Below are 26,123 nucleotides of genomic sequence, written 5' to 3'. Positions count from 1 at the left end.
ACAAACATACCTGCCCTCAAACACTATTCCAGTGTTCTTGTCACATATCCCCCTCCCCTGTTTTGATCTAGGGGCCGGGACACTTGTAGCCCCCAAACAAAAGATGCGGGACAATGCATCTGCGTTGGCATATTGTGTACCCGGTCTATGTTCGACAGTAAACTTAAAATCCTGCAATGCTAGAAACCATCTAGTTACACAAGCATTCTTGCCTTTATTTACATACATCCATTTTAAAGGGGCGTGATCTGTTACTAGTCTGAATTGTCTACCCAAGAGGTAATATCTCAAGGTATCTAGTGCCCACTTTATGGCCAAAGCCTCCTTTTCCACAATGGCATACCTTTTTTCATGCTCATTGAGTTTCCTACTCAAATAAATGATAGGGTGTTCGTCCCCATCTCTGGTTTGGGACAGCACAGCCCCTATCCCTACCTCTGAGGCATCTGTCTGTACCACAAATTCTTTTGAAAAATCCGGTGTTATCAATACAGGTTGTGAACACAAAGCCACTTTTAACGCTTGGAATGCTTTTTCTGCATCAGGGTTCCATTTCACCATATTTGACTGCTTCCCTTTGGTAAGGTCTGACAACGGCACTGCTGTGGTCGCAAAATTGGGAATAAACCGTCTATAGTACCCAGTTATTCCCCAAAAAAACCTTACCTGTTTTTTATTCACTGGACGAGGCCAGTTTTGAATAGCATCAATTTATTCAATTGGGGCCTAATCAGACCTCTGCCTATGGTGAAGCCCAAGTATTTGACCTCCTCCATTGCGAGGCAGCATTTCTTTGGGTTAGTAGTTAACCCTGCCTCTCTGATTGAGTCCAGTACTGCTTGTACTTTAACCAAATGGGACCCCCAGTCTGTACTGTGAATTACCACATCATCCAAATAGGCAGCTGCATATTTTCTATTGGGCCTCAAAATTTTATCCATCGCCCGTTGCAAGGTTGCTGGAGCCCCATGCAACCCAAAGGGTAACATCTTATACTGGTACAGCCCCTCCGGAACCGAAAAGGCTGTTTTTTCTTTTGCGCTATCAGATAAAGGTATTTGCCAGTAACCTTTGGTCAGGTCCAACGTGGTGAGAAACCTGGCTGTTCCCAGCCTTTCTATAAGCTCATCCACACGGGGCATGGGGTATGCGTCAAACTTGGACACCTCATTTAACTTACGAAAGTCATTACAGAAGCGTATGCTACCATCTGGCTTTGGGATGAGAACTATGGGACTGGACCACTCACTGTTAGATTCCTCTATGACTCCAAGTTCTAACATGGTTTTAACTTCTTTAGAAACAGCTACTCGCTGAGCTTCAGGAATCCTATATGGCTTTAAATGGACCCTGACCCCTGGTTCTGTGACAATGTCATGTTTTATTATGGTCGTTTGGCCAGGCAGCTCTGAAAATATCTCCCTATTTTGGATGAGAAATTCTTTAACCTGATTGTTCTGATCAGCTGATAATGTCTCTGACACCTTTACTGCGGGAAGAAACCGAGGTGAAGACACCGAAGGGCAAGGCTCCGCTGACAGAGACAACCTATCTTTCCAGGGTTTGATTAAGTTAACATGGTAGATTTGTTCGGGTTTTCTCTTTCCCGGTTGGTTTACTTTGTAATTAACCTCATTCACTTTTTCCCTAATCTCAAATGGACCTTGCCATTTAGCTAAGAACTTGCTTTCCACAGTGGGTACCAAAACAAGAACTCTATCTCCAGGAGCAAATTCCCGTATCTTGGCACTCCGGTTATATACCCTCTGTTGAGCACTTTGGGCCTGTTCCATGTGCTCTCTGACAATAGGTACCACGGCTGCAATCCTATCCTGCATTTGTGTTACATGTTCAACAACGCTTCTATAAGGAGTGGGCTGTCCTTCCCACGTCTCTTTGGCAATGTCCAACAGCCCTCTGGGGTGTCTACCATACAACAAATCAAATGGAGAAAACCCCATATAGGACTGAGGAACTTCTCTGATGGCCATTAACAAGTAGGGCAACAAACAATCCCAGTTTTTCCCATCTTTATCAACAACCTTTTTTAACATACTTTTTAATGTTTTATTGAACCTTTCCACCAACCCATCAGTTTGGGGATGGTAAATGGACATCCTGAGGTGAGTGACCTTAAATAATTTGCATAATTCTTTCATGATCCTTGACATAAATGGAGTACCTTGGTCAGTCAAAATTTCTTTTGGTATTCCCACTCTACTAAAAACCTGCACCAGCTCCCTAGCTATTGCCTTGGTTGTGATAGTGCGTAAAGGGACAGCCTCAGGATATCGAGTGGCATAGTCCATTATTACCAGAATATACTGATGGCCCTGAGCGGACTTTAACAAGGGCCCCACGAGATCCATGGCTATTCTGTCAAACGGGACCTCTATAATAGGCATGGGAACTAGTGGGCTCCTGAAATGGGGTCTAGGGGCATGATACTGGCATTCAGGACAGGAAGAACAATATTCAGACACTTCTTTATAAACCCCTGGCCAAAAGAACCTTTGTAAAACTCTTTCAGTGTTTTTTTCTGCCCCTAAATGTCCTGCTGTAACGTGACGATGAGCTAAATCTAGTACCGTTCTCTGATAAGGCTGGGGAACTACCAGCTGTTCCACCACATCCTCACCCTTTTTGACAATGTGGTACAAGAGCTCATTACAGATGGCCATGTGGGGATACGTAACCCTGTCACCTGGTACCACAGGTTCCCCATTACCAATCTTAACATTCTCTCTAGCCTTTATCAAGGTAGGATCCTTTAACTGTTCAGATGCAAACAGATCCTTCTTTACCTCCAGGTCAGGCACGCTTTCAGTTCTAACTACTATGTCTCTGTTCTCAGCAAGAGGGTCCTCACTGGACTCCCCATCTGTCACTTCCCCAGCCAAACTAGCAGAAGGCAAAGGGTCAGAAAGTTCCGAAGACACACGTACATCCATAAAATCACCGGTATTATCAACTGGCTCTTTACTTCTCACATCTGTTGATAAACGTGATTCCCACAGTTTCCAAAAATGAGGAAAATCCCTCCCTATTATGGTCTCATGCACACATTTGTTTTTCCAACTCAGGTGAAGGTACCACAGTACAGGCTAACCTAGCAAAGAAAGACATTCTGCGACATTTAAAGGCAGCATCACATTGCATGGGTTCTTGCGTGACTGGGCAATTGGCAATAACATGACCTGGCATACCACACCTAAAACATTTAACCACACGATTATCAACCCGTTTGGGCAGCATAGACCATTCTAGCCCCATTGGCCTGTCTCTCTTAACCGCCCAGCAACGTTTTCCCACGGAACAGTCTTACCAGTCTTTACTGAAGGGCGCTGTTGAGGATCTATGGGTTGCTGGGTGGTCATCAGTAATTCCTCTGCTGCCAAATACCTCTCTACAAGGTCCACTAATTGGTCAGCAGTACCCGGGTTTCCATGGCTCACCCACTTGCGCAGGACCATGGGAAAAGATCTCAAATAGCGGTCCATGACGACTCTTTCAACCATCTGGGGACCAGTTAATGTCTCTGGCTGTAACAATTTTTTTGTTAGCTGAATAAGGTCGTGCATCTGGGAGTGAGGAGGCTTCTCCATGGCGTACACCCAACGGTGCACCCGTTGTGCTCGTACTGACAGCGTGACTCCCAGGCGGGTCAGGATCTCAGTCTTTAGTTTATCATAGTCCCGAGCCTCAGCAGGGTTTAAATCAAAGTACGCTTTTTGGGGCTCACCTGACAGAAAAGGTGCCAGCAGACTGGCCCACTGTGCTTTCGGCCAGTTCTCATGCTCGGCAGTCCTCTCAAACGTGGTCAGGTAGGCCTCCACATCATCAGCCTCTGTCATTTTCTGCAGGAAGTGACTGGCCCGTATAGTACTAGAGCTGGTCGGAGCACTGACGGCCACATCTCCAATCCGGGCTGCAAGGCTCTGCACCACTTCTGTTAAGGCCTCTCTATCCTGACGCTGTTGCCTGTAAAGTTCGTCAATAGCCACCTGCTGCTGTCTCCTATTTTCCTCTATTGCCACCTGCTGTAGTCTCCAATTTTCCTCCATTGCCACCTGCTGCTGTCTCCTATTTTCCTCCATTGCCACCTGCTGCTGTCTGTTGGCCTCCTGCTGAGCCGCTGTAGCTTGCAGCGAGGCTTTAAGCAGTTCCTCCATGTCGACAGATTTTTCAGGCGGCTTTGTAGCTGCTTTCACCCAGGACATATATCAAATCCTCAGGGGTAAGTCTCAGCAACTTCACACTGGGCTGTATCTGCATAAACCACCGTTTTCTGCAGGCCTCATAAAGCTGCTGCTTTCACTTAGGCACAGAACGGAATGCTCGCATTCTCCACCAAGTTGTAACACTGTAAGGGAACAAGGTGCCGTTTCGTGGGGTAAATGGCAGCTATGCAGCAGCTGAGGAATCACACAAGTCCAGTGTGTAGTGCAACTGGCCACGACCAGTTTTATTAAACAGAAAACAAAACAAACATCAAAAGAAAATACCATGCCTGTCCGGCACTAACTAAACATAAGACGTTCCTAACTGTCTCTAAACAAAAAACAGAGTATTCCAACCAACACTGTATGGCTCACTTGTGTAAGGAAGCGTATTTCTCTCACAGAGATCCTGCAGTCTTCCCAGGCAGTCTGCACATACTAATCAGGCTAGCAGCCCTATAACCCACTTAGACAGCTGAAACCCTGATTAGCCCTCTGTGAGGACAAACACCCAAACTGGGCCCAATGTCTGGAACTTGCCCTATCTCTCTTTCAGGGCCCTTATCCAGCTTTTCCAATAAACTGAAAGGGTTCTGACAAAACAAAACATTTTCCTAATACATGTAAGACAAGAACCTGGGACAAACATACCTGCCCTCAAACACTATTCCAGTGTTCTTGTCACTATATATATATATATATATATATATATATATATATATATACACACACACATTCAGTATCCGATATAGAGAGCGGTGCAGGGCCCAGAATTATTAGTAAATAACACTCACTTTTTCCTGCAAGAAAAAAGGAAAAAAGAACCAGCACCCACATTGCAGTAGCTTTTGGCCTCTAGCTTCCAATCCGCCCTGTTCAAAAGGGGATTACCCTACTCAAAATTGCTCAGGGTAGCACATATTACGTCTAAGCTATCTGCTATCCGTATGGCAGTAGAAGCAATGAGCCAATGGTTCCTGGACCGAGGTTACTCCGAAGGGAGAAATTGATGAGGCTTTATCTAAGAACGGAAAACTTAATTAAGAAGAGCTACTGCACAAGAAAGATGTTACTCTCGACACTAGAACAGACTTAACATAATCAGCATGTTTACCACTGCCTCAGCCTTTATATGAAAAAGAATTCTTCAACACTGGCACCTCATATCGAGTGATCCAGTGCTAACAGCTGCATTGCAGAAACTCCAAGATTCGCCTACAGAAGGGGACCCAATCCTAGGGATCTCTGGTAGTCATAGATTATTCTAAAAAAAATGGCCTTTAAGGCCTCCAATTGGTTTACCACCAAGACTGGCATCTTTAGGTGCAATGTATGCAAAAACTGACAGTTTTTATTACTTGGGAACTATTTCACCAACCCACAGGATAACAAGAAATACTCCATTAAGCAAAGAATAGACTGCAACAGTAAATTTGTAATATATGTTCTGAAATTCCCCAGTAACTTTTATATGTGGGCAAAACCAGTAGGATGTTGAAAGAGAGATTGAGCCAACACCGTTCATCTATAATGAAAAGCCAAATCTTTGGAATGGACTTAAATTAATTATCCAATTTACCAGTTGTCAGACACTTCAAGAAAGTCAATAATACTGTCAATCAGCTAAAATGTTGCATTATAGATCAGATCCCCCCACTGCAAAGGGGAGGAGACCGGTACAAATTTTTGATACAAAGGGAACTTAAGTGGATCTACAGACTTAAGTCCCTATCACCTGGTGGTCTGAATGAAGACTTTCATTTGGAATGCTTTTTAAAACAATCCCATGTATGACTTCTATAGGGATTATTTTCCTGCCATGAGCTTTCGTTGGTATTTATTTGTTCTTGCTGATGCTGCTGTATGTCAAATGCATATGTTATCCCTTTGTTCCCCAAACATGTTACTCTCCCACTGTTCTGTCATGATGTACGTCACTGCCGTGTGCCAGTTTTTTTTACATGTGTTTTCAGCACCGCCGTGAGCTTCTGGTTTCTATGTTGTTTAACCACATATTGTTTGATAACGTTAACTGCAATAGTCCATGCTGGTCTGGTTATTATTTTGTCCATTCTCTGCCATGAGCACCCACCAAGGTTACCTTGAGGTATGATTCTACATACAGCCATTCCACACTGGTGACGCCCAACCTCGCCTGATCTTGGAAGCTAAGCAGTGTTGGGCCTGGCCAGTAGTTGAATGGGAGACCTCCTTAGTATACTGGGTGCTGTAAGAGGAGACTATTTTGCTATCCCTGTTGTGGACTTGGGACTTAAGACTTATTTTTGTTGCAGACCTGATGCTTGCAATTTCTGTTTAACATTTATCATTATGTCTATATTATTGGTTGATATAATTTGTGAATAACATCCTGTATATTGCATTTCTCTTTTGTGATCTTATTCATGTTCAGTCATTGTTTCTCTGCACACACTATACACTTTTTTTTTTAAACATGCCATGTTTTCAGGTGTTCACCTTTGGACATTGCTTTGTAGCAGTGGCACATGTTGCTGTATTACACTCTGTCTAAGGGTCATGACCCGTGCTACACAGCATTATGCACCTTGCATTTATGAGCTGTAATTGACAGCAGCATGCACTTGCACGATTGGCCATTGTACTCAACTTTTGTTTACATACATGACTCCGCCCATGTCAAACAGCATCCAATGAGCCCATGGTGGGCTCAGCCGGCCTGTGTCAGCATGGTTTGGTTTTTTTGTTCTGTTTTTGTGCCTATTTTTGCTATATATCTGGCCCTCCTGCAGTGTATCATTAGATCCTGAAGAAGACCAATTGATTGTGGTTGAAACGGCTGTAGGGCGCTGCTGCCATTACATTTTGACTGTATGGATCTTTAACATTTTTTCAAGTAAAAACGCTGCTACTGAAATGTGAGTGCAGGTTCTTTTTTCTTTCAGGAAAAAGTGAGTGTATACAGGTTGAGTATCCCATATCCAAATATTCCGAAATACGGAATATTCCGAAATACAGACTTTTTTGAGTGAGAGTGAGATAGTGAAACCTTTGTTTTTTGATGGCTCAATGTACACAAACTTTGTTTAATACACAAAGTTATTAAAAATATTGTATTAAATGACCTTCAGGCTGTGTGTATAAGGTGTATATGAAACATATATGAATTGTGTGAATGTAGACACACTTTGTTTAATGCACAAAGTTATAAAAAATATTGGCTAAAATGACCTTCAGGCTGTGAGTATAAGGTGTATATGAAACATAAATGCATTCTGTGCTTAGATTTAGGTTCCATCACCATGATATCTCATTATGGTATGCAATTATTCCAAAATACGGAAAAATCCCATATCCAAAATACCTCTGGTCCCAAGCATTTTGGATAAGGGAGACTCAACCTGTATATATATATATATATATATATATATCCAAAAAGCAGTGTGTACAGGTGCGCTGGTAGTTAAAAGGTAATAGTTCTCAGTCCACAGGTAATCCACTCTGGGCTGTAGCACAGGTGTACATCAACACCGCAGCAACTCTCCTTAGAAGGCTCAGGACTCTTATGAGCATTAAATAGCTAGAATGGAAAATGAATAGAGTGCGCTCATAGTGCAGATCAATTTTTATTTAAAAACACAAATTAATTAAAAACATCAGGTAATTCTACAGGACTCCTACCCTGAATAACCCAGACTGTGGGCAGGTTAGCAGATGGTATAATACATTCCACAGTGACAAAACTGCATACCGCTGACACATGGACCCGGGACCTTGCACCGCGCCTGATGAAGTAATCTATGAAACATGTTGATGCTGTGCTTGACAGACATTTGATCTTCTCCACATGCACTGCACAGGCTCCCTGAGTTCGTGACGCGGTATCCTGACGGGTACGGTCTGGAAAATATTCAGCTGGCGCGGTGTAAGGTCCCGGGTCCATGTCTCAGCGGTATGCAGTTTTGTCACTGTGGAATGTATTAATGTCCCACAGAATCTCCTGCTCCTCTTCTACTCCGCAATTGTAGAATCTGTCCTGTGCTCCACGATTATCGTCTGGTATAGCTCCGCCAGCGAGAGAGACAAACGCAGGCTCCAAAAAGTGGTAAGGTCCGCTGAGAAGATCATCGCAGTTGACCTCCTGCCTGTCCATGACCTGTACAGGTCCAGAGCCAAAAAACGGGCGACTAGGATAGCCAATGATCCACCGCACCCAGGCTATGGCGAGCTCATCCTGCTGCCATCCGGGAAAAGATATAGGGCCATTCCCACCAGAACCAATAGAAGCCTCAAAAGCTTCTTTCCACAAGCAGTCCACCTGCTGAACTCCTGACAAACCGCTGGACGGACTGACTGTCCAGTCACTCTACTCCGATCTTCTGATTGGAACGAACACCGTGTACTTTTACTTAATCTGTATACTGCATTTATTCCCCCCCCCCTCTTGTCTACTTGTTCCCCCCTGGCTGCTGCACTGTAAACCGAAAACAAATTCCTAGTATACGCAAGTGTACCTGGCCAATACAGCTGATTCTGATTCTGATTATACCATCTGCTAACCTGCCCACAGTGTGGGTTATTCAGGGTACGAGTCCTGTAGAATTACCTGATGTTTTTATTTAATTTGTGTTTTTAAATAAAAATTGATCTGCACTATGAATGCACTCTCTTCATTTTCCATTCCAGTATAGATTGATAAAGCCTAATATTTATCTTACTTAAAACCCTCTAAAAGGTGAAAGAACACAGTACGCTATTGGCGTATGGTATACCGTAAGGGTACGCACGTTGCGTAACAATCGCTTAGCCGTAGTCGAGACGCTCGAGCGTCACGTTCGCTCACGGCCAAGAGATCACAGGCAGGCACGCTATAGGCTGCCGACTAACGTAATGATATGCTACTAGCGTAGCGGACGCTTGGGACCACGAGGAGATCACAAGCGGCGCTGATGCTCACAATGTTAAACCTTTATAACTATACCATAAACAATGTATTTATGCAATAAAACTTGGTGCAGTGATAGGGTGTAAATGTAACACAGTGTAACCTTATTAACTTGGAAGCTGTACGAGCGTCTCCGACGCTCTGAGAATACTTAGAAATATAATAAATACACAGATGCCGGTATTAGGTTCTAACACCTTATATAAACGTTCTATTTGCAAAAGAATAATACAATACAAGTCATACACTACCAAAATAACATTGACTACCTAACCAGAAAACTACACATGAAATACAATAACAGTACAATAACACTTAAGAGAAAGAGAGAGAAAGAGGAGAAGAGAGAGAGAGAGAGAGATATGGCTCACAATAACAATAAAGGCAATATGGTTGCGGAGAAACTTACACTCAAGGGAAACAATCGCATGCGCCTCTGGATATCCAGCTCCCGATTATCAGTGGTGAGAACCGTTGAAGAGAATAGAGAGCTGGCCCAGATCGGCTTGTCCTTTTATACCCTACACATAATACAGTACAATGGTCCCTATATTCTTATTGTTCATTGGACACAGGAATTCGTCTTCGCATTATAACAAAAGGTCATAGGTTGATTCATACAGGTGGGCTGTGACTATTTCCAACTGCTCAGGTGGGTGGGAAACTAGGTTTCCCGCCGCATGGATAATAAAGTGCAAATAATAGCAAATGTCCATAAACTTCTTATGTCCATAACTATTCGCACGAGCGATTAATCTGCTTCAAACCAACACCGGAATATTGCTAATTAAATACTCTTCCGATGTATACTAAACACCACTGTGTAACCCCTGTCTGACCCTTCGTATCAAACAAAGAGGGATCTCTTTGTCTATGAACATGCTACATTAACTAAACTTTCAGATTCTATCAAAGGGACCATAATCTACAAAATACATTATATGGTTAAAATATGTAACGGTTGAGTCGCCCGCTAGACGCACATAAACTTTACCGTAAATGCGCATACCGTGCGCCTGCGGGTGCACGCAACAGCGAGTATGCGCACGCACGGGAGAGCTCATGCACTCGCAGCAGGCACTCGCATAAGGTGCATATATGGCAGTGTGTAGCGTGATATTTTTCTGACTTTGACAGTCCACCATTTGGCAGTCACCAATAACTGACACTTTCTAAAACATTTCAAAACGAGAAAAATATATATGTCATGTGTAAATATTTCTATGGTTGGGTAGGGGAGGAGAGGAGAAGGTGAGAAAAGGGTATGACCTAGTGAGATAGCAGAAGCATGTGTGTATGAATCCATGTTTGGGGGGTCATGTATCATCGTGCCGTACGTGTTTTAAATCAAGCTTCGAGGTATTGCGAAGTATACATTTGAATTCCTTATTATCCCGTGGTACGGGTCTGTGGATGGGCTGTCAAACTTTACCGAGCTCTTTTCGGCTTTTAGTTGCAACAAAATGGGGGAGCACATTTTAGTTGATGATACATGAATGGGGGGATATGTGAATGCTGAGATCTGTGCCTGTATTCCCTATCGACTATGTGTGTTATTACCTGAAGGTTGTAGAGATGAAGATAAAGAACACTTATGGTAAATGCATTGATAAACTATGTGAGTTTAATATACATTTGCCGATTGAGGTCTTGTCTTGTCTTGTCTTGATGTACATGTTGACTGTAGTCTCTTTGTGCTTTTGCTAATAAACGTAAGCAAAGCTTTATCAATGTCCATAGACTTACAAAAAGTGTTGGGCTAGCGTAAAATTAAAAGTACTAGGGACATGGGGGGTCTATGGCATAGTCCATCAGTTGTCTGTGTAAAAGGTTGTCAAAACTTCTTCTTTAATCCATCTGTTGTCTGCATACAAGGTCGTCAAATTCCTCTTCAAAGCGGGTCTTTTTACCTTGGAGGAAAACGAGAAACAGGTGAAAGAAACGGACCGTGGAATCACATTTTCATCACAACATTGTCTCTATCGTTGGGTCATAAATCACATCAGTCGTTGTTATTACAGTATCTTCACTCCTTAAACTCATCACTCGGGCGCTACTTTTACACTTTGTTAAAATCCGAACGCATCTAAATATCAGACCGACCAATATGATGACACCCAGAACACACAAAAGGAATTTCCCTACATCCATTATAACTCCTTGAGCCCATTCTCCTAAACCAGAGAACCAATTTCGCGGGTTCAACCATGACACCCAACTGGTCAGCTCATTACCCACAGCTGCAAGGGTGAGATTGTGTTTCCTTCGGAACTCCCATTTTAATTGGAGAATGTCGTCTATCTTTTTGTCTATGACCTCGACCGGGTCCTCGGTGCTGTTTGTGATATACGTGCAGCACTTTATTCCATACTGAGTTGCTAGGGTGACACAATACCCACCCGTGACAGCTGTGAGATAATTGAGAATCATCCTATGCTGAACCAGTTCTGTTTTATAAGCTTGGAGCTCCCTTCCAGTATACCTGAATGTGTCATCATACATTTCAGTGATATTGTCTAATAAATTTGCAAGCGCAGATATATATTTATAATTTATCACTCCTCTGGCGGTACGAGTGATATCTAACGCGATTAGGAATTGAATCCCGGTGGATTCACTGATCAGGTCAGAGGCCGGATGCTCTGTTCTCTCTATTAGGTGCCGTTTAACGATGTGTTCGTAATGAGTGTGAGTATAAGGAGCTTGGGCACTGCGGTGAATATCTTTCATTTTAGTATGTGATACGGTCATTACCTCAGGCAGTACTTTTCCAATATAACACAATCCTTCAGAGTTTGGGGCAAGCCACTTATACGCCTTTCTCCCGCATATGAAATATGCATCATCGGAGAGAACATATGGGACGGAGTAGGACATAACCATATTACACATTTTCCATATAAAATTTCCTAACCCTAATTCTCCCATCTGTTTAATACACGTATCAGTTTGTATGATATGTGCACAGTATCCTGGTGATACCTCTCCAACTCTCATGGTCCTACTTCCTAGGGTATACCTATATCGGAAATATTTTCCACTACCGGCTATGTGGCGTATAAGTTCTGTATCTGTTGGCATTCTATCGGCTCTGTATGAAAAGGTCATGGTTTGGTTATTCCATGACACTTCCCAATTTCCCGGCTTTCGGGGATTGGAAATGTTAAAACATACTAGGGATCTATCCACATGATATTGGTGGAGCTTCAAACTAGGAGGACTGGAGATATTAAACCTCCTGTCCACCGGCCTCCCACCACTTAGCTCAAGTACCTCCCCTATAGTTAAAGGGAAGGGCACTAATCCTGATTTGCTATGGCCTTGAGGTACTTGAGAGCATACCCAACAATCTGTCTGATTTAACACTTTACCCACTAAGGTGTGATAGTCACTCAATGGATGCCGGTCCATGTGGATATTAAAACTAGATTGGCATTTCTTGATACACCCATCCTCAACTACACTGTCACAGAGCCTACAGATACAGTTCTCTTCAGCTAACAATCCTTCACAATTTCTTCTATTGTCAATGCTACCAGATCGTTTTCTGATACTCGCCTTTACTCAGTGATTATGTTGTTCTTGGAAATCTACGCCTCCATCTCTGTCATCAGAACCCATTCCAGAACCTCTCTCGACCTCCATGGTACTCTCGCCGGAACAGACTGCTCTGGTCAACATCATGGTCAACAGGAAAATCCGGATCACAGTCTCTTGGGGCAAGTCCATCTTATAGGAGGAAATGGAGAAGAATGAGAAGGGGGAAAGAAATTATTGAGGGAGATGGGATGGGAAGTGGAGAAAAACAATAAAAGGGAACAGGGGATCGACAACTGCCTCCGATCTTATTATTTTCAATGCTCAGGTGCTGTCTCAGTCCTCCTGAAACAGACACTCCAGTGATATAACTTCCTCTACCGTCTGTTCTTTATCACGGGACCTCTCTGGATCAGCAACCTTCTTACAATGGGACGAATGAACCCAAGTCTCTCTCTCGGCAACCTTCAATGCTGTCGTGCTAATCAATAAGACTTGGTACGGTCCTTCCCATCGGTCAATAAGGCAACCTGAGCGTAGAAAATTCCGTATCATTACATAATCCCCAGGTTCAATGTCATGACAATTACTATCTGGCAAATCAGGAATCACTAACTTCAGATTGTCATTTTGATTCTTTAGCTGTTTACTCATGTTAACCAGGTATTTTACAGTCACTTCATTGTTACACTTCAAATCATCCTGAGGGTTAATCATAACATGCGGTTGTCGACCAAACAGAATTTCAAAGGGGGACAGATTAAGAGGGGACCTGGAAGTGGTTCTGATGCTGTATAGTACAATGGGTAAAGCCTCTGGCCATGTTAATCCTGTTTCTGCCATAACTTTGCTCAATTTATTTTTAATAGTGCTGTTCACTCTTTCCACCTTCGCACTCGCCTGGGGGCGATATGGAGTGTGCAGCTTACTATCAATTCCCATCAACTTACACATTCCTTGAAAGACATCACCTGTAAAATGGGTACCCCTATCACTTTCAATTATTCTAGGGATACCATATCTACACACAAATTCCTGCACAATTTTCTTAGCAGTAAACATAGCGTTATTTGTGGCCGCCGGAAATGCTTCGACCCAATTTGAAAACACATCTATACAAACAAGTCCAATTTCAAATTTCGACAAGGGGGTAATTGTATAAAATCAATCTGTATTACCTGAAAAGGGCCGCCTGTAGGTGGGATATGGGATGGTTCTGTTGGTATTGCCTTTCCGATGTTCTTCCTCAAGCAGGTAAGGCATGACATTGCTCTCTTACCTGCATGGGATGAGAATCCTGGGGCGCACCAATATGCTCTTACCAACTTGCACATTCCCTCCTTGCCCAGATGAGTCAGCCCATGTGCTGCTTCAGCTAAACATGGAAGGTATGCTCTGGGTGCCACTGGTTTACCCTGTCCATCTGTCCAGAGTCCTGAGGACTCCTGGCCATATCCTTTTGACCTCCAAACTGCCTTTTCCTGTGTGGAACACAAATTTTGCATTTCACACAACTTCTGTGTGTTGATGGTATTGAATACCATCAATTGTGTGGTGTCTGTCTGTCTGGGGGTACCAGCTGCTAACTTAGCAGCTTCGTCTGCTCGGCTGTTACCAAGTGATACTGGGTCTTGGCTATATGTATGTGCTTTACACTTGATAAAAGCCACTCTGTCGGGTTCCTGTATCGCTGTTAGAAGTCTTTTGATGTGGGCTGCATGCGCTATCGGTGTACCAGCTGCCGTCATGAAATTTCTGAGGCGCCATAGGGCTCCGAAATCATGGACTACCCCGAAGACGTATCTAGAATCGGTGTAGATATTGGCTGATTTTCCCTTAGCCAATTCACATGCTCTGGTTAGGGCAACCAGTTCAGCAACCTGGGCTGAGTGAGGTGGGCCTAGCGGTTCTGCTTCTATGGTGCCTTGGTCATCTACGACTGCGTATCCAGTACACAAGTCTCCCGAGTCCGTCTGTCTGTGACAACTACCGTCAGTGTAGAAAGTAAAATCTACATCTTCCAGTGGGTTGTCACTGATGTCAGGTCTTGCTGTGAAATTTTGGGTCAAATATTCCATACAATCATGTGTGTCATCCCTTGTATTAAATCCTCCTTCCCCATCACTCTCATCCTCCACCCTTTGTGCCTGTCCAGGCACACCTGGGAGATATGTTGCAGGATTTAATGCACTGCATCTCCTTATGGTGATGTTTATGGGGGCCATTAATGCCAATTCCCATCTTGTAAACCGCGCTGATGAGACGTGCCTGGTTTGGGCAGAATTCAGCAAGGCTGACACTGCATGTGGTGTATGAATTGTGAGGTTGTGTCCTAGCACTACATCTTCGCTTTTTGTGACTAGCAATGCTATCGCAGCGACACTTCGCAAGCATGTGGGGAGGGATCGCGCTACCGTATCTAGCTGAGCGCTGTAGTATGCTACCGGCCTGCTGGTATCACCATGCTTTTGGGTTAGGACGCCTGCCGCGCAACCAGCACTTTCTGTTCCGTACAGCTCAAAAGGTTTCCCATAGTCTGGCATACCTAATGCTGGCGCCTGCGTTAGGCACTGTTTGAGTCTCTCAAATGCCATCTCGGATTCGTCTGTATGCGAAATCCGATCAGGTTTGTTTGATGAAACCATCTCCTGCAAAGGTAATGCTAGAATGGAAAACCCTGGGATCCAGTTACGGCAATACCCACACATTCCTAAAAACGTTCTGATCTGTTGCTGGGTTTGTGGCAGAGTCATGTCTCTAATTGCTTGAATTCTATCAGCGGTCAGGTGTCTCAGTCCTTGTGTTAGACAGTGTCCCAGATATTTTACTTTAGGCTGGCATAATTGCAACTTGTCTTTGGAAACCTTGTGTCCTGTGTCTGAAAGATGAAACAGGAGCTGTTTCGTATCCTTCAGGGACGCTTCCAGTGAATCTGAACACAGTAGTAAATCATCCACATACTGTATCAATATTGATCCACTCTCTGGTTGGAAAGACTGTAAACAATCATGCAAAGCTTGTGAAAATATACTTGGACTGTCTATGAAACCTTGCGGTAATCGAGTCCATGTGTATTGGACTCCTCTGTATGTAAATGCAAACAAATATTGTCTGTCAGGATGCAGGGGTACCGAAAAGAAGGCGGAGCAGAGGTCAATAACAGTGAAAAATTTCGCAGTGGGAGGGATCTGCATAAGGATGACAGCTGGATTTGGCACTACAGGGAACTGACTCTCAACTATTTTGTTAATCCCCCTTAGATCCTGCACTAGCCTGTAACCCCTCCCCCCACTCTTTTTCACAGGGAAGATGGGACTATTGGCAGTGCTGGATGTTCTTACCAGAATGCCCTGTTGTAGCAAGCGCTCTATTACGGGGTATACTCCTAATTCCACCTCTGGCTTCAGAGGGTATTGTGGGATTTTTGGAGCTATCCTACCATCTTTTACTTGCACAACTACTGGAGCTACGTTTGCCATTAATCCAGTGTCTTGTCCATCTTTAGTCCACAGTGACTCTGGTATTTGGGATGTCATTTCTTCTACCTGGGATGGATTCCTATTTAATATAACAGTGTGGGACATTAATTTTGATGGGGAGTCTAACATGTCTCGCACTTCCTGAGCGTGATTCTCAGGTATGTCTAAGAATACACCTTCAGGAGTACAATAAATGACGCACCCCATTTTACACAATAAATCTCTTCCCAGGAGATTAGTCAGTGCCGATGCTGCCAGCAAAAAGGAATGCTTGGTATGCAAAGGCCCTATTGTAATCTCTGCTGGTTTGCTAACAGGGTAGTGCTAGACTACTCCCGTTACTCCCATGGCTGGAATTGTCTTACCAGTGGTTCTCATGCTCCCTGTCGAATTTATCACTGATTTGGCCGCCCCCGTATCTACAAGGAAATTTAATGATTTACCAGCTACATCAATTGTGACCTCGGGTTCACTTCCAAGGCTTGCAATCAATTTTACTGGCTGCAGATTACAGGTATGGCCACACCCCTATTGGGTATGGTGACCTCCCTGAATCGCGCTGGCAGCAACTACTTGAGAAGGGGGTAAATGGGAACTACCCGAGACTTGCCAGTCTCTTTTTGGGGGATACCTTTTTGTTTCCCCTGCATGTGGCTCATGACTCCGTCTCTGCGGTCCCTGATCCCAATTTCGTGTGTCATGTCGTTGTCTAGGGGGTTGATATGATTTTTGTGTGTTTTTCACTCTACAGTCTCGTGCAAAATGTCCCTCTCTATGACAGGAATAACAAGTTACCACATTTGACTTACCCACAGGGTTTGGAGATTTATACAAAGGTGGCCTTGTGGTCAGGGCCTGTATACTTACGGCCATTAACTTATCACTTTGTGACTCCCTGTGTCTGGTGATATTTCGATCGTGATCAATAGCAGCCTCTCTCAAAGTAGCCACCGACAGACCTCGCCAACATGGTTGCGTGGTCTGTACCCTTGTCTTTAATGCTTCTTTTAAACCATCCATTAGCACAGATACTGCTACTTCTCTATGATTTACATTTGTTCTAATGTCTTCAATGCCTGTGTATTTAGCCATTTCTAGTAGTGCCCTATGAAAATACTCAGCAGCTGTTTCTCACTCTTTTTGCTTAATGGAGAAAATTTTGTTCCATTTAACTACAGCTGGAAAATACTCTTTTAACTGTAAATTTATCCTCTTTACATTGTCTTGGTTGTACACATCCGTAAGGGGTACATCCTCATCTAATTTACAGTCAGCTAAGAATTGTGCTGAGTCGACATTGGAGGGTAAACATGCCCTCAGCAATATCTGCCAGTCTTTGTTATTGGGCTCTACCGTATTCCCTAGGTCTCTAATGTATTTCTGGCTAGCAACTAGATCTTTTCTAGGGTCAGGGAATTCAGACACTATGGCTCTTAATTCCATTCGGGAAAATGGGCAGTGCATGGCAATGTTTCTGACAGGAGTGACTCCTGAAGTGTCCGTTTTCCCATTTGGCACTGCTATTACCCTAACGGGATTAAGTTTAATAACATCATTCTGAGTAGATTCTACAGCCTGTGGTGATATGGTTTCAGCATAGTGTATGGTGCCGTACTTACCCGTTGATACGACCTCACCTGTCCCTCCGCTAGGGGCTTTTGATACTAATCTCGGGGGTTGGGACGTGCCTACTGCTGTTTCTGATATGGTGGCTGCTAGAGAGAGCGCCGATATTGTTGCCGATTCGTCCTCTTGATCACACTCCTGGGGAAAGTTTAAAACAGGGTACAACTTGCACGGGTTAATACTTGCATTACTCATCTTATTCATATTATCCTTAACATTTATACAGTTACTAAGTGCCTGTTCATTACACATTAGTGCGTCATTCTCCGCAACCAACTTCTCTCCCGTTATGTAAGGTGGCGGTGGTGCCGTAGCTATCAGTTTCCTGATAGGGTTAGATCCCGCCACCTGAGCCAATCCTCTCTGTATTTCACCCTCCTGTTGCCATAACTGTAAATAATCATAATGTTTGATCCGTCTCTTTGCTGATTTAATGAGACATATCCTTCTCCTTAGATTTAGTAACACATCTGGGCTAAAGCTGCCTACTCTTGGGAACTTCTCCCCGTCATGTACAGTCATTCTTTCCCATTCATCACATAAAACCTCTGTGTGTGAACCGTATTTTTCACACATTACATACCTTGCCGACCCGATTGGTCGGTTTACTGAATCAACCCGAACCGAGGTTGATCGCCCCCTACCTGAACAACTGGCCCCCATAACTTGCAGGTGTTGCTTTCACTACCTCTGACCTTCAATCAGGGTCTTCAGCGAACCCTTACAAAAACCAAGATGTCCGGGGCAGGCCGGCGGTGGCGGTTTACAGAATACCCCACTCACTCCTCGCCCACGTTGGCCAGTACTGCAATCACTGTATCCAGAGCTGTTGTACCCAACCTAGGGCCCCTATGAACCTTTACTTACTGGGGCGTGTTGGACCTACCAGTCCTCAGCAAGTATCGGTTGTTGGATAGTTCCTGAGTGACCAGCGAACCTCCCTTAAAATAAAAAAAATTTCACAAATCACGTTAAAATGTACAAATAGCGTTTATGACCCCTCTAACGTACGCAAATGGTACTGGGTCAAATTACTAACTAATGCACACAATTACGTGCGGTACAATCGTTCGGCACATAAGCAACTAATCTTATGTGCGGAGCGACCAGTGGAATCGAAAATTGCGGCTGCGAATTCCTTCAGCCAGAGCTTTAATGGCCTATATGGGTTCTGCACCAACCCCCTGGGTTGTGCTCTTTTCTCTATAGCGGACTTCTTAGTCTGCTGTACCTGGACCTCCTGGTCTGTTCCGGACCTCCTGGTCTGTGCTACAGTAGACCTCCTGGTCTGCTATACTCTAATGCTCAAATTTATGTTTAACAAGGGATGCCTCCCCAGCCACCATGCACGTCACTTACATGTATGTACCTCACGAGAACTCGACTTCTTGTGGTTCAATCCAAAAATTGTAAAAACATATATATGCAAACACTCACTCACCACATGTACACTTTACTTTTGTTTCTATTTCTGCACAGAAATTTCTTTCCTTTAGACCAGATGAGTCGTAAATTTAGAGAAGGATCTATTAGTTTAAATTTCGGACACTAAAATTGACTTGCGCTATTTATCGCGTTGCCACCTTTTCGCCTGTTAAAATAATACTATAGTGTGATTTGAGTTACGTGGGCGTACCCAGACGCTCCGTTGTGTAATATACGCTGCGTGAGTCGGCCTTTACGTTGCGTACACTAGTCTAACCCTTTTGTTAGAAACACGTGTATGCCAGCCAGATATGTCCACAGAAATACAATTAACACGTTTATCAATGTAGATGGTCTTCAATCATCTACCGAGCACCACCCAGGTCTTTCCTTGTATCTTAGGCAAAGCTGTGTGCGTGCTTTACAAATTACCCCTTAATGTATTACTTTTACTCTTTAACTACTAATAGCAACAAATCTTTCTTAGCACGTTATCAATTGTGAAATGGCAAACAGGAGAGTGATATGTGAAAATACACGAATGAAAAGAAATGCAGAGATATGCGTGCGTGCATACGCAAGACAGAAATAAACAGTTTTAAAAAGACACTAGCGTATTGTTCTTACCTCCGGTTCTGGATTCCTTCAGCACCCTTTACTAAGCGAAGCAGACGCTTATCCAGTCAGCACTACGAGGAATATGACCTCCCGCCCTTTGCTGATGGATAATGTCTGCTGAAATTACCTAGTGCAGATATGTGAAGGACGGACGAGCCCCCAATTGATAAAGCCTAATATTTATCTTACTTAAAACCCTCTAAAAGGTGAAAGAACACAGTACGCTATTGGTGTATGGTATACCGTAAGGGTACGCACGTTGCGTAACAATCGCTTAGCCGTAGTCGAGACGCTCGAGCGTCACGTTCGCTCACGGCCAAGAGATCACAGGCAGGCACGCTATACTCTGCCGACTAACGTAATGATATGCTACTAGCGTAGCGGACGCTTGGGACCACGAGGAGATCACAAGCGGCGCTGATGCTCACAATGTTAAACCTTTATAACTATACCATAAACAATGTATTTATGCAATAAACCTTGGTGCAGTGATAGGGTGTAAATGTAACGCAGTGTAACCTTATTAACTTGGAAGCTGTACGAGCGTCTCCGACGCTCTGAGAATACTTAGAAATATAATAAATACACAGATGCCGGTATTAGGTTCTAACACCTTATATGAACGTTCTATTTGCAAAAGAATAATACAATACAAGTCATACACTACCAAAATAACATTGACTACCTAACCAGAAAACTACACATGAAATACAATAACAGTACAATAACACTTAAGAGAAAGAGAGAGAAAGAGGAGAAGAGAGAGAGAGAGAGATATGGCTCACAATAACAATAAAGGCAATATGGTTGCGGAGAAACTTACGCTCAAGGGAAACAATCGCATGCGCCTCTGGATATCCAGCTCCCGATTATCAGTGGTGAGAACCGTTGAAGAGAATAGAGAGCTGGCCCAGATCGGCTTGTCCTTTTATACCCTACACATAATACAGTACAATGGTCCCTATATTCTTATTGTTCATTGGACACAGGAATTCGTCTTCGCATTATAACAAAATGTCATAGGTTGATTCATACAGGTGGGCTGTGACTATTTCCAACTGCTCAGGTGGGTGGGAAACTAGGTTTCCCGCCGCATGGATAATAAAGTGCAAATAATAGCAAATGTCCATAAACTTCTTATGTCCATAACTATTCGCACGAGCGATTAATCTGCTTCAAACCAACACCGGAATATTGCTAATTAAATACTCTTCCGATGGATACTAAACACCACTGTGTAACCCCTGTCTGACCCTTCGTATCAAACAAAGAGGGATCTCTTTGTCTATGAACATGCTACATTAACTAAACTTTCAGATTCTATCAAAGGGACCATAATCTACAAAATACATTATATGGTTAAAATATGTAACGGTTGAGTCGCCCGCTAGACGCACATAAACTTTACCGTAAATGCGCATACCGTGCGCCTGCGGGTGCACGCAACAGCGAGCATGCGCACGCACGGGAGAGCTCATGTGCACTCGCAGCAGGCACTCGCATGAGGTGCATATATGGCAGTGTGTAGCGTGATATTTTTCTGACTTTGACAGATATATATATATATATATATATATATATCTTGGGCGACATATGCAATCTATGGCCCCTTCGGGTACTGGTACAAACTTTATATCAGGGTCAACGGCCACTAGGGTGGGCTGGGAGGTTAAAGTATAAGGTTACAGGGGCAGCTTTGATTTACAAAATAAGCCCTAATTAGGGAAAGGGTTTTTTTCTACTAAAATTGTTTCAAATGTTTTTAAATATATGGCTTTGATGGTTTTTACATAAATTATATAATATAAAAAAAAACCCTGACAATTTCTAAAACATTTTTTTGGAAAAAATGTTAGTTAAGTGGTTAAAGGAAAAAAACATGCAAATCAGCAATGGTGCAATATATCCGCACACTGTTCTGGGCATGCACACAGCAAAATCATATAATTTACATTTCATAAAGTGGCATCAAACTTATTTTGCATCATGCCCATAAAGTTTATGAACATGTCATTTAACGTACAGTATATGACCTTTCATAAATCCACAAGTTATACAGCACACAAAAACACATATGGTACAAAGTATCAAATGTAAGAAATAACATTTTAGAAAACAGGTGAATTCAGATTTAGTATATGCTATTCTGAACCAGACAAATCAATGAAGAAACAGGAAATGCTTAAATTAACAGGAAATCTGTAAAACAATGGATTTTTTTAACACTATGACAAGGCCAGCAGAATGATAGACTCAGTATAGTTTTTTTGTTTCCGGTGCTCAAGCATATATTTGAATTTTGACATCTTTCCCTTGTGCACTTCCTTGTGTGGTAATTGTGAAGATACATACTGCAAATATGCTTCACTTCCACTTACAAGATTTATTCTTCATCTTAACTTTCAATGAGGCTGCTTTATTGGATACAGTGGACTATCATTGATACAAAATATTGATGCTTGTGATAAATTATTTAATATTATTACTGTTATGAACTGTTAATATTTAAAGATAATTAGTAGCACGGAAAAAAAGAAAGACTGTTGTACTACCATTTCTAGCACACCTCAAAGACTTTGTCCGGGCTCTGCAGGGCAGAGTTATATAGTAACATAGGCCCTCATTCTGAGTTGTTCGCTCGCTAGCTGTTTTTAGCAGCAGTGCAAACGCTAAACCGCCACCCCTGGGAGTGTATCTTAGCTTACCAGAAGTGCGAGCGAAAGGATCGCAGCGCTGCTACAAAAAAAGATTGTGCAGTTTCTGAGCAGCTCGAAACTTACTCCTAGCTAGCGATCACTTCAGACTGTTTAGTTCCTGTTTTGACATCACAAACACGCCCTGCGTTCAGCCAGCCACTCCCCCATTTCCCCAGCCACTCCTGCGTTTTTATCGGGCACGGCTGCGTTTCTACACACACTCCCCGAAAACGGTCAGTTTCCGCCCAGAAACACCCACTTCCTGTCAATCACTCACCGATCAGCAGTGAAAAGCATCGCTAGACCTTGTGTGAAACTGCATAGTTTTTTGTGAAAGTACGTCGCGCGTGCGCACTGCACACCATACGCATGCGCAGAAATGCCGCTTTTTCACCTAATGCCGCGCTGCGACCGAAAGCAGCTAGCGAACAACTCGGAATGACCCCCATAGTTAATGAGGTTGAAAAAAGACAAAATGTCCATCTAGTTCAACCTTTTTTATAATTCTTACACTAATCTGTATTTAACACTATTAACTATACTGACCCAGATGAAGTTAAGTTAGTAAGTCTAACACTATAAATCATGCTTTTTCTAAAATAATAAAGTAATTTATAGACTTGTCCATAGCATGTATAAAATGCATGTAGCATTTGTTACGCAATTAGAGTATAACGCACATAGAATATGAATATTTCTTTGAAAAAATTGTGAAAAAAATCTGCCAAAAAATTGTCTCTGATAAGATGTATACAGTGTGTTCAAACATACAACAGCTATACGTGACTATTTTATACTGCTTTAAAATAGTTCTATGTGAGCTGCCATGATTTTATATTGACATGCAATAAATAAAAGAGGTAAAATGACATTATAGTTTTATTTTGCAGCATACATTACTGTTACCAGGACTGTCTATTTATTGATCTAAGGTAGCGACTTAGAAAGTGGAAAGGATTTTCACACAAAAAGTCACCCTGAGGTGAGCACCTTATAAATGATTTGATGAGTAAATAGAGCTTTCTGATAACCACCTATAGATGAGTACACTTTGGGGGTCATTCCGAGTTGTTCGCTCGCTAGCAGATTTTAGCAGCATTGCACACGCTAGGCTGCCGCTCTCTGGGAGTGTATCTTAGCTTAGCAGAATTGCGAACGAAAGATTAGCAGAATTGCGAATAGAAAATTCTTAGCAGTTTCTGAGTAGCTCGACACTTACTCCTACACTGCGATCAGCTCAGCCCGTTTCGTTCCTGGTTTGACGTCACAAACACGCCCTGCGTTTGGTCAGCCACTCCCCCGTTAATCCAGACACTCCCGCGTTTTATCCTGGCATGCCTGCATTTTTCCGCACACTCACAGAAAACGGTCAGTTTCCGCCCAGAAACACCCACTTCCTGTCAATCACACTCCGATCACTTCAACGATGGAAATTCTTTGTACGGACGTGAGTAAATCTACTAAGTTTTGAGCTAAAATACTTAGCGCATGCGCACTGCGTACCATGCGCATGCGCATTTTCGCCTTAATCGCTCCGTTGCGGCAACGAGCGAACAACTCGGATGACCCACTTTATTCTACAACTTTTATACATTTATTTTTGGAAAGTTCCATTTTAAGGACATCAGCTATGGTGGTACAAAGTATGTTTGTAGTTAAAATGTTCCTAAAATGTTCAGGCTAATGCAAGTGCAGGCAAATATGTTGGAACTCACTTTTTACAGAAATTCTTACTAACTTCTCTATGTACTATTCTTCTAGCCTAGGTCCATTTGTACAGGCAGAAAGAACAGGGCTGTCTTTTCCTATGGGCTCAATGGGCAGTTGCCCAAGGGCCCCAGTAGTATAATGGCACTAGGCTGATAGCTGAGGGTCCCCTTTTTCCAGGGGTACTACATATTTGGAAATCAGCTCTGAGGATCCGAAGATATCCAACTTCAAAGCAGTGGTCCCCATCCAAGCCTGTTAATTGCTCTTCCCAGCCAGATATCTACGGTTCTGTGTGATGTAGAATTTTTCTGAAAGTATACTCCAAAAGCTGGGACTCTCCTCTTTTGGTGAACACTGGCAGCTTGTCTCTACTTTGCCCAGGACCAGATATATCAGCCTTGCAACAGCTGGTCCCTACTCCAGCTCCACACACCTGGTATGCAGTTTTATATTTTCGTCAGTGGATTGCTCTGGCTCCTGAACTATGATCCCCAAGACACCAGTACCTCTTGAAAGTTGGGACTCTCTAGTTTTTATCCCATTGAAAGCTAAGAAATCTATTTCCAGGAACTGGAGATATCTGCAGTAAAGCAAGCTACCCTCCCACCGGAAAATGATGAATATTATGCCCACTCAACTATCCACCCCTCCCCTGTGTATTAAACACCCCCTACCACCCTGGAAGTCATGTACCAGGGTCCCTTCATTCAGCCCAATGCCCCCTTCTACAGTTTAGTGTTCTCGCTCCCACCCCATGTCCCACCATCTGTGCAGTAAAGGAGTAATTAGCAGAATTACTGCTTCAGGTCCTACATGCTGAGCGGAAGATAGAACACCCCCTACTGCCCGCGGGACATCAAAGCAGCCACTGATAACATCCCCCTCCCCAAGGGCATAGCTACCATAGGTGCAGACAGTGCAGCTGTTATGGGGCCCAGAACTGAGATGGACCCACCTTCCCTGTCAAAGTTACATGTGTTATATACATTTTTTGCCATTGGGTAGTACGTAGGGGTCCTTTCAAACTTTTCCTTGGGGCCTGCAATATATCTAGATATGCCCCTGGACCTGCTCATTGTACTGTGGTATAAAATGAACTGGAGGGGATTTTAATGTTATATAATATGAACCGGGGCACTGTAATGAGGCACAATATGAACGGGGACACTATATATAATAATGTGTATTGGGAGTACTGTGTGGCATAATGTGTACTGGCAGCTCTGAAATATGACATAGGGTGAAATTAATCACTACTATGATTCATAAAAGAAACTAGGGCACTACTATGGGGCATAACATTAAATAAGGCTCTACTATGGTTCAGAAAATGAACTAGGACACTACTATAGGGCATAAAATTAACAACTGCTACAGAGAAGTGTCTTTCTAAAAGCATTGGGACCGGGGCCCCTTCAAAATGTTGCTATGGGGCTCACAAAGTTCTGGCTATGCCCTTGCCCCTCCCCTACCACTAGAGGATGGATAGGGGCCCCAGTGCATTGCTTTGCCCAGGGGCCTACACTGCTGTTAAGACAGCCCTGAGAAAGAATTTACCAAAGTACAGTATATATAGAGAACTACTGTACACCACTAATAGTAATAATTGTAACAGAACTCCTGTGGGAGATTGCTGCTCCAGGAGGTGAGTAGGGATATGTGAGGAAATATCACGCAAAGAATCACCCAGAATCATCTATTAATAACTCATTAATAATGACCTGTAAGGCTTACCTCTCTTTGAAAGAAGTTCCATGCATTAGTCAGCCACTGATATCTGGGTAACCCATAGTTTGGCATTCTGGATTTCAAATTAACCATATCTGACCACTGAATTACAGCCTGGATTGTAATGGGAAAAAATAACGTGAATATTAAATTAGACAAG

General features: G+C 43.1%; 1 protein-coding gene and 1 pseudogene across 6 annotated transcripts in view; one reads left to right on the top strand and one right to left on the bottom strand.

Annotated features, from left to right (window-relative positions):
* TSPAN12 (tetraspanin 12) overlaps positions 1-26,123 on the bottom strand; it is a 363,516-nt gene that overhangs the window by 52,077 nt on the left and 285,316 nt on the right. For 5 of the 6 annotated variants that reach the window (XM_063927212.1, XM_063927214.1, XM_063927209.1 and 2 more), the window contains exon 6: positions 25,970-26,077. The exons of the other annotated variant lie outside the window; for it this stretch is intronic. In XM_063927212.1, coding sequence (XP_063783282.1) covers positions 25,970-26,077 — 108 coding nt within the window. The remainder of the gene's footprint in view (positions 1-25,969; positions 26,078-26,123) is intronic. 6 annotated transcript variants of the gene reach the window in all.
* Positions 6,338-6,456, top strand: LOC134937737 (5S ribosomal RNA; annotated as a pseudogene).

Source organism: Pseudophryne corroboree, chromosome 6 (assembly GCF_028390025.1).
Source record: "Pseudophryne corroboree isolate aPseCor3 chromosome 6, aPseCor3.hap2, whole genome shotgun sequence".
NCBI classification, from domain to species: domain Eukaryota; kingdom Metazoa; phylum Chordata; class Amphibia; order Anura; family Myobatrachidae; genus Pseudophryne; species Pseudophryne corroboree.
Note: the sequence above shows the minus strand (reverse complement) of the source record. Positions and strands in the feature narration are given on the sequence as shown.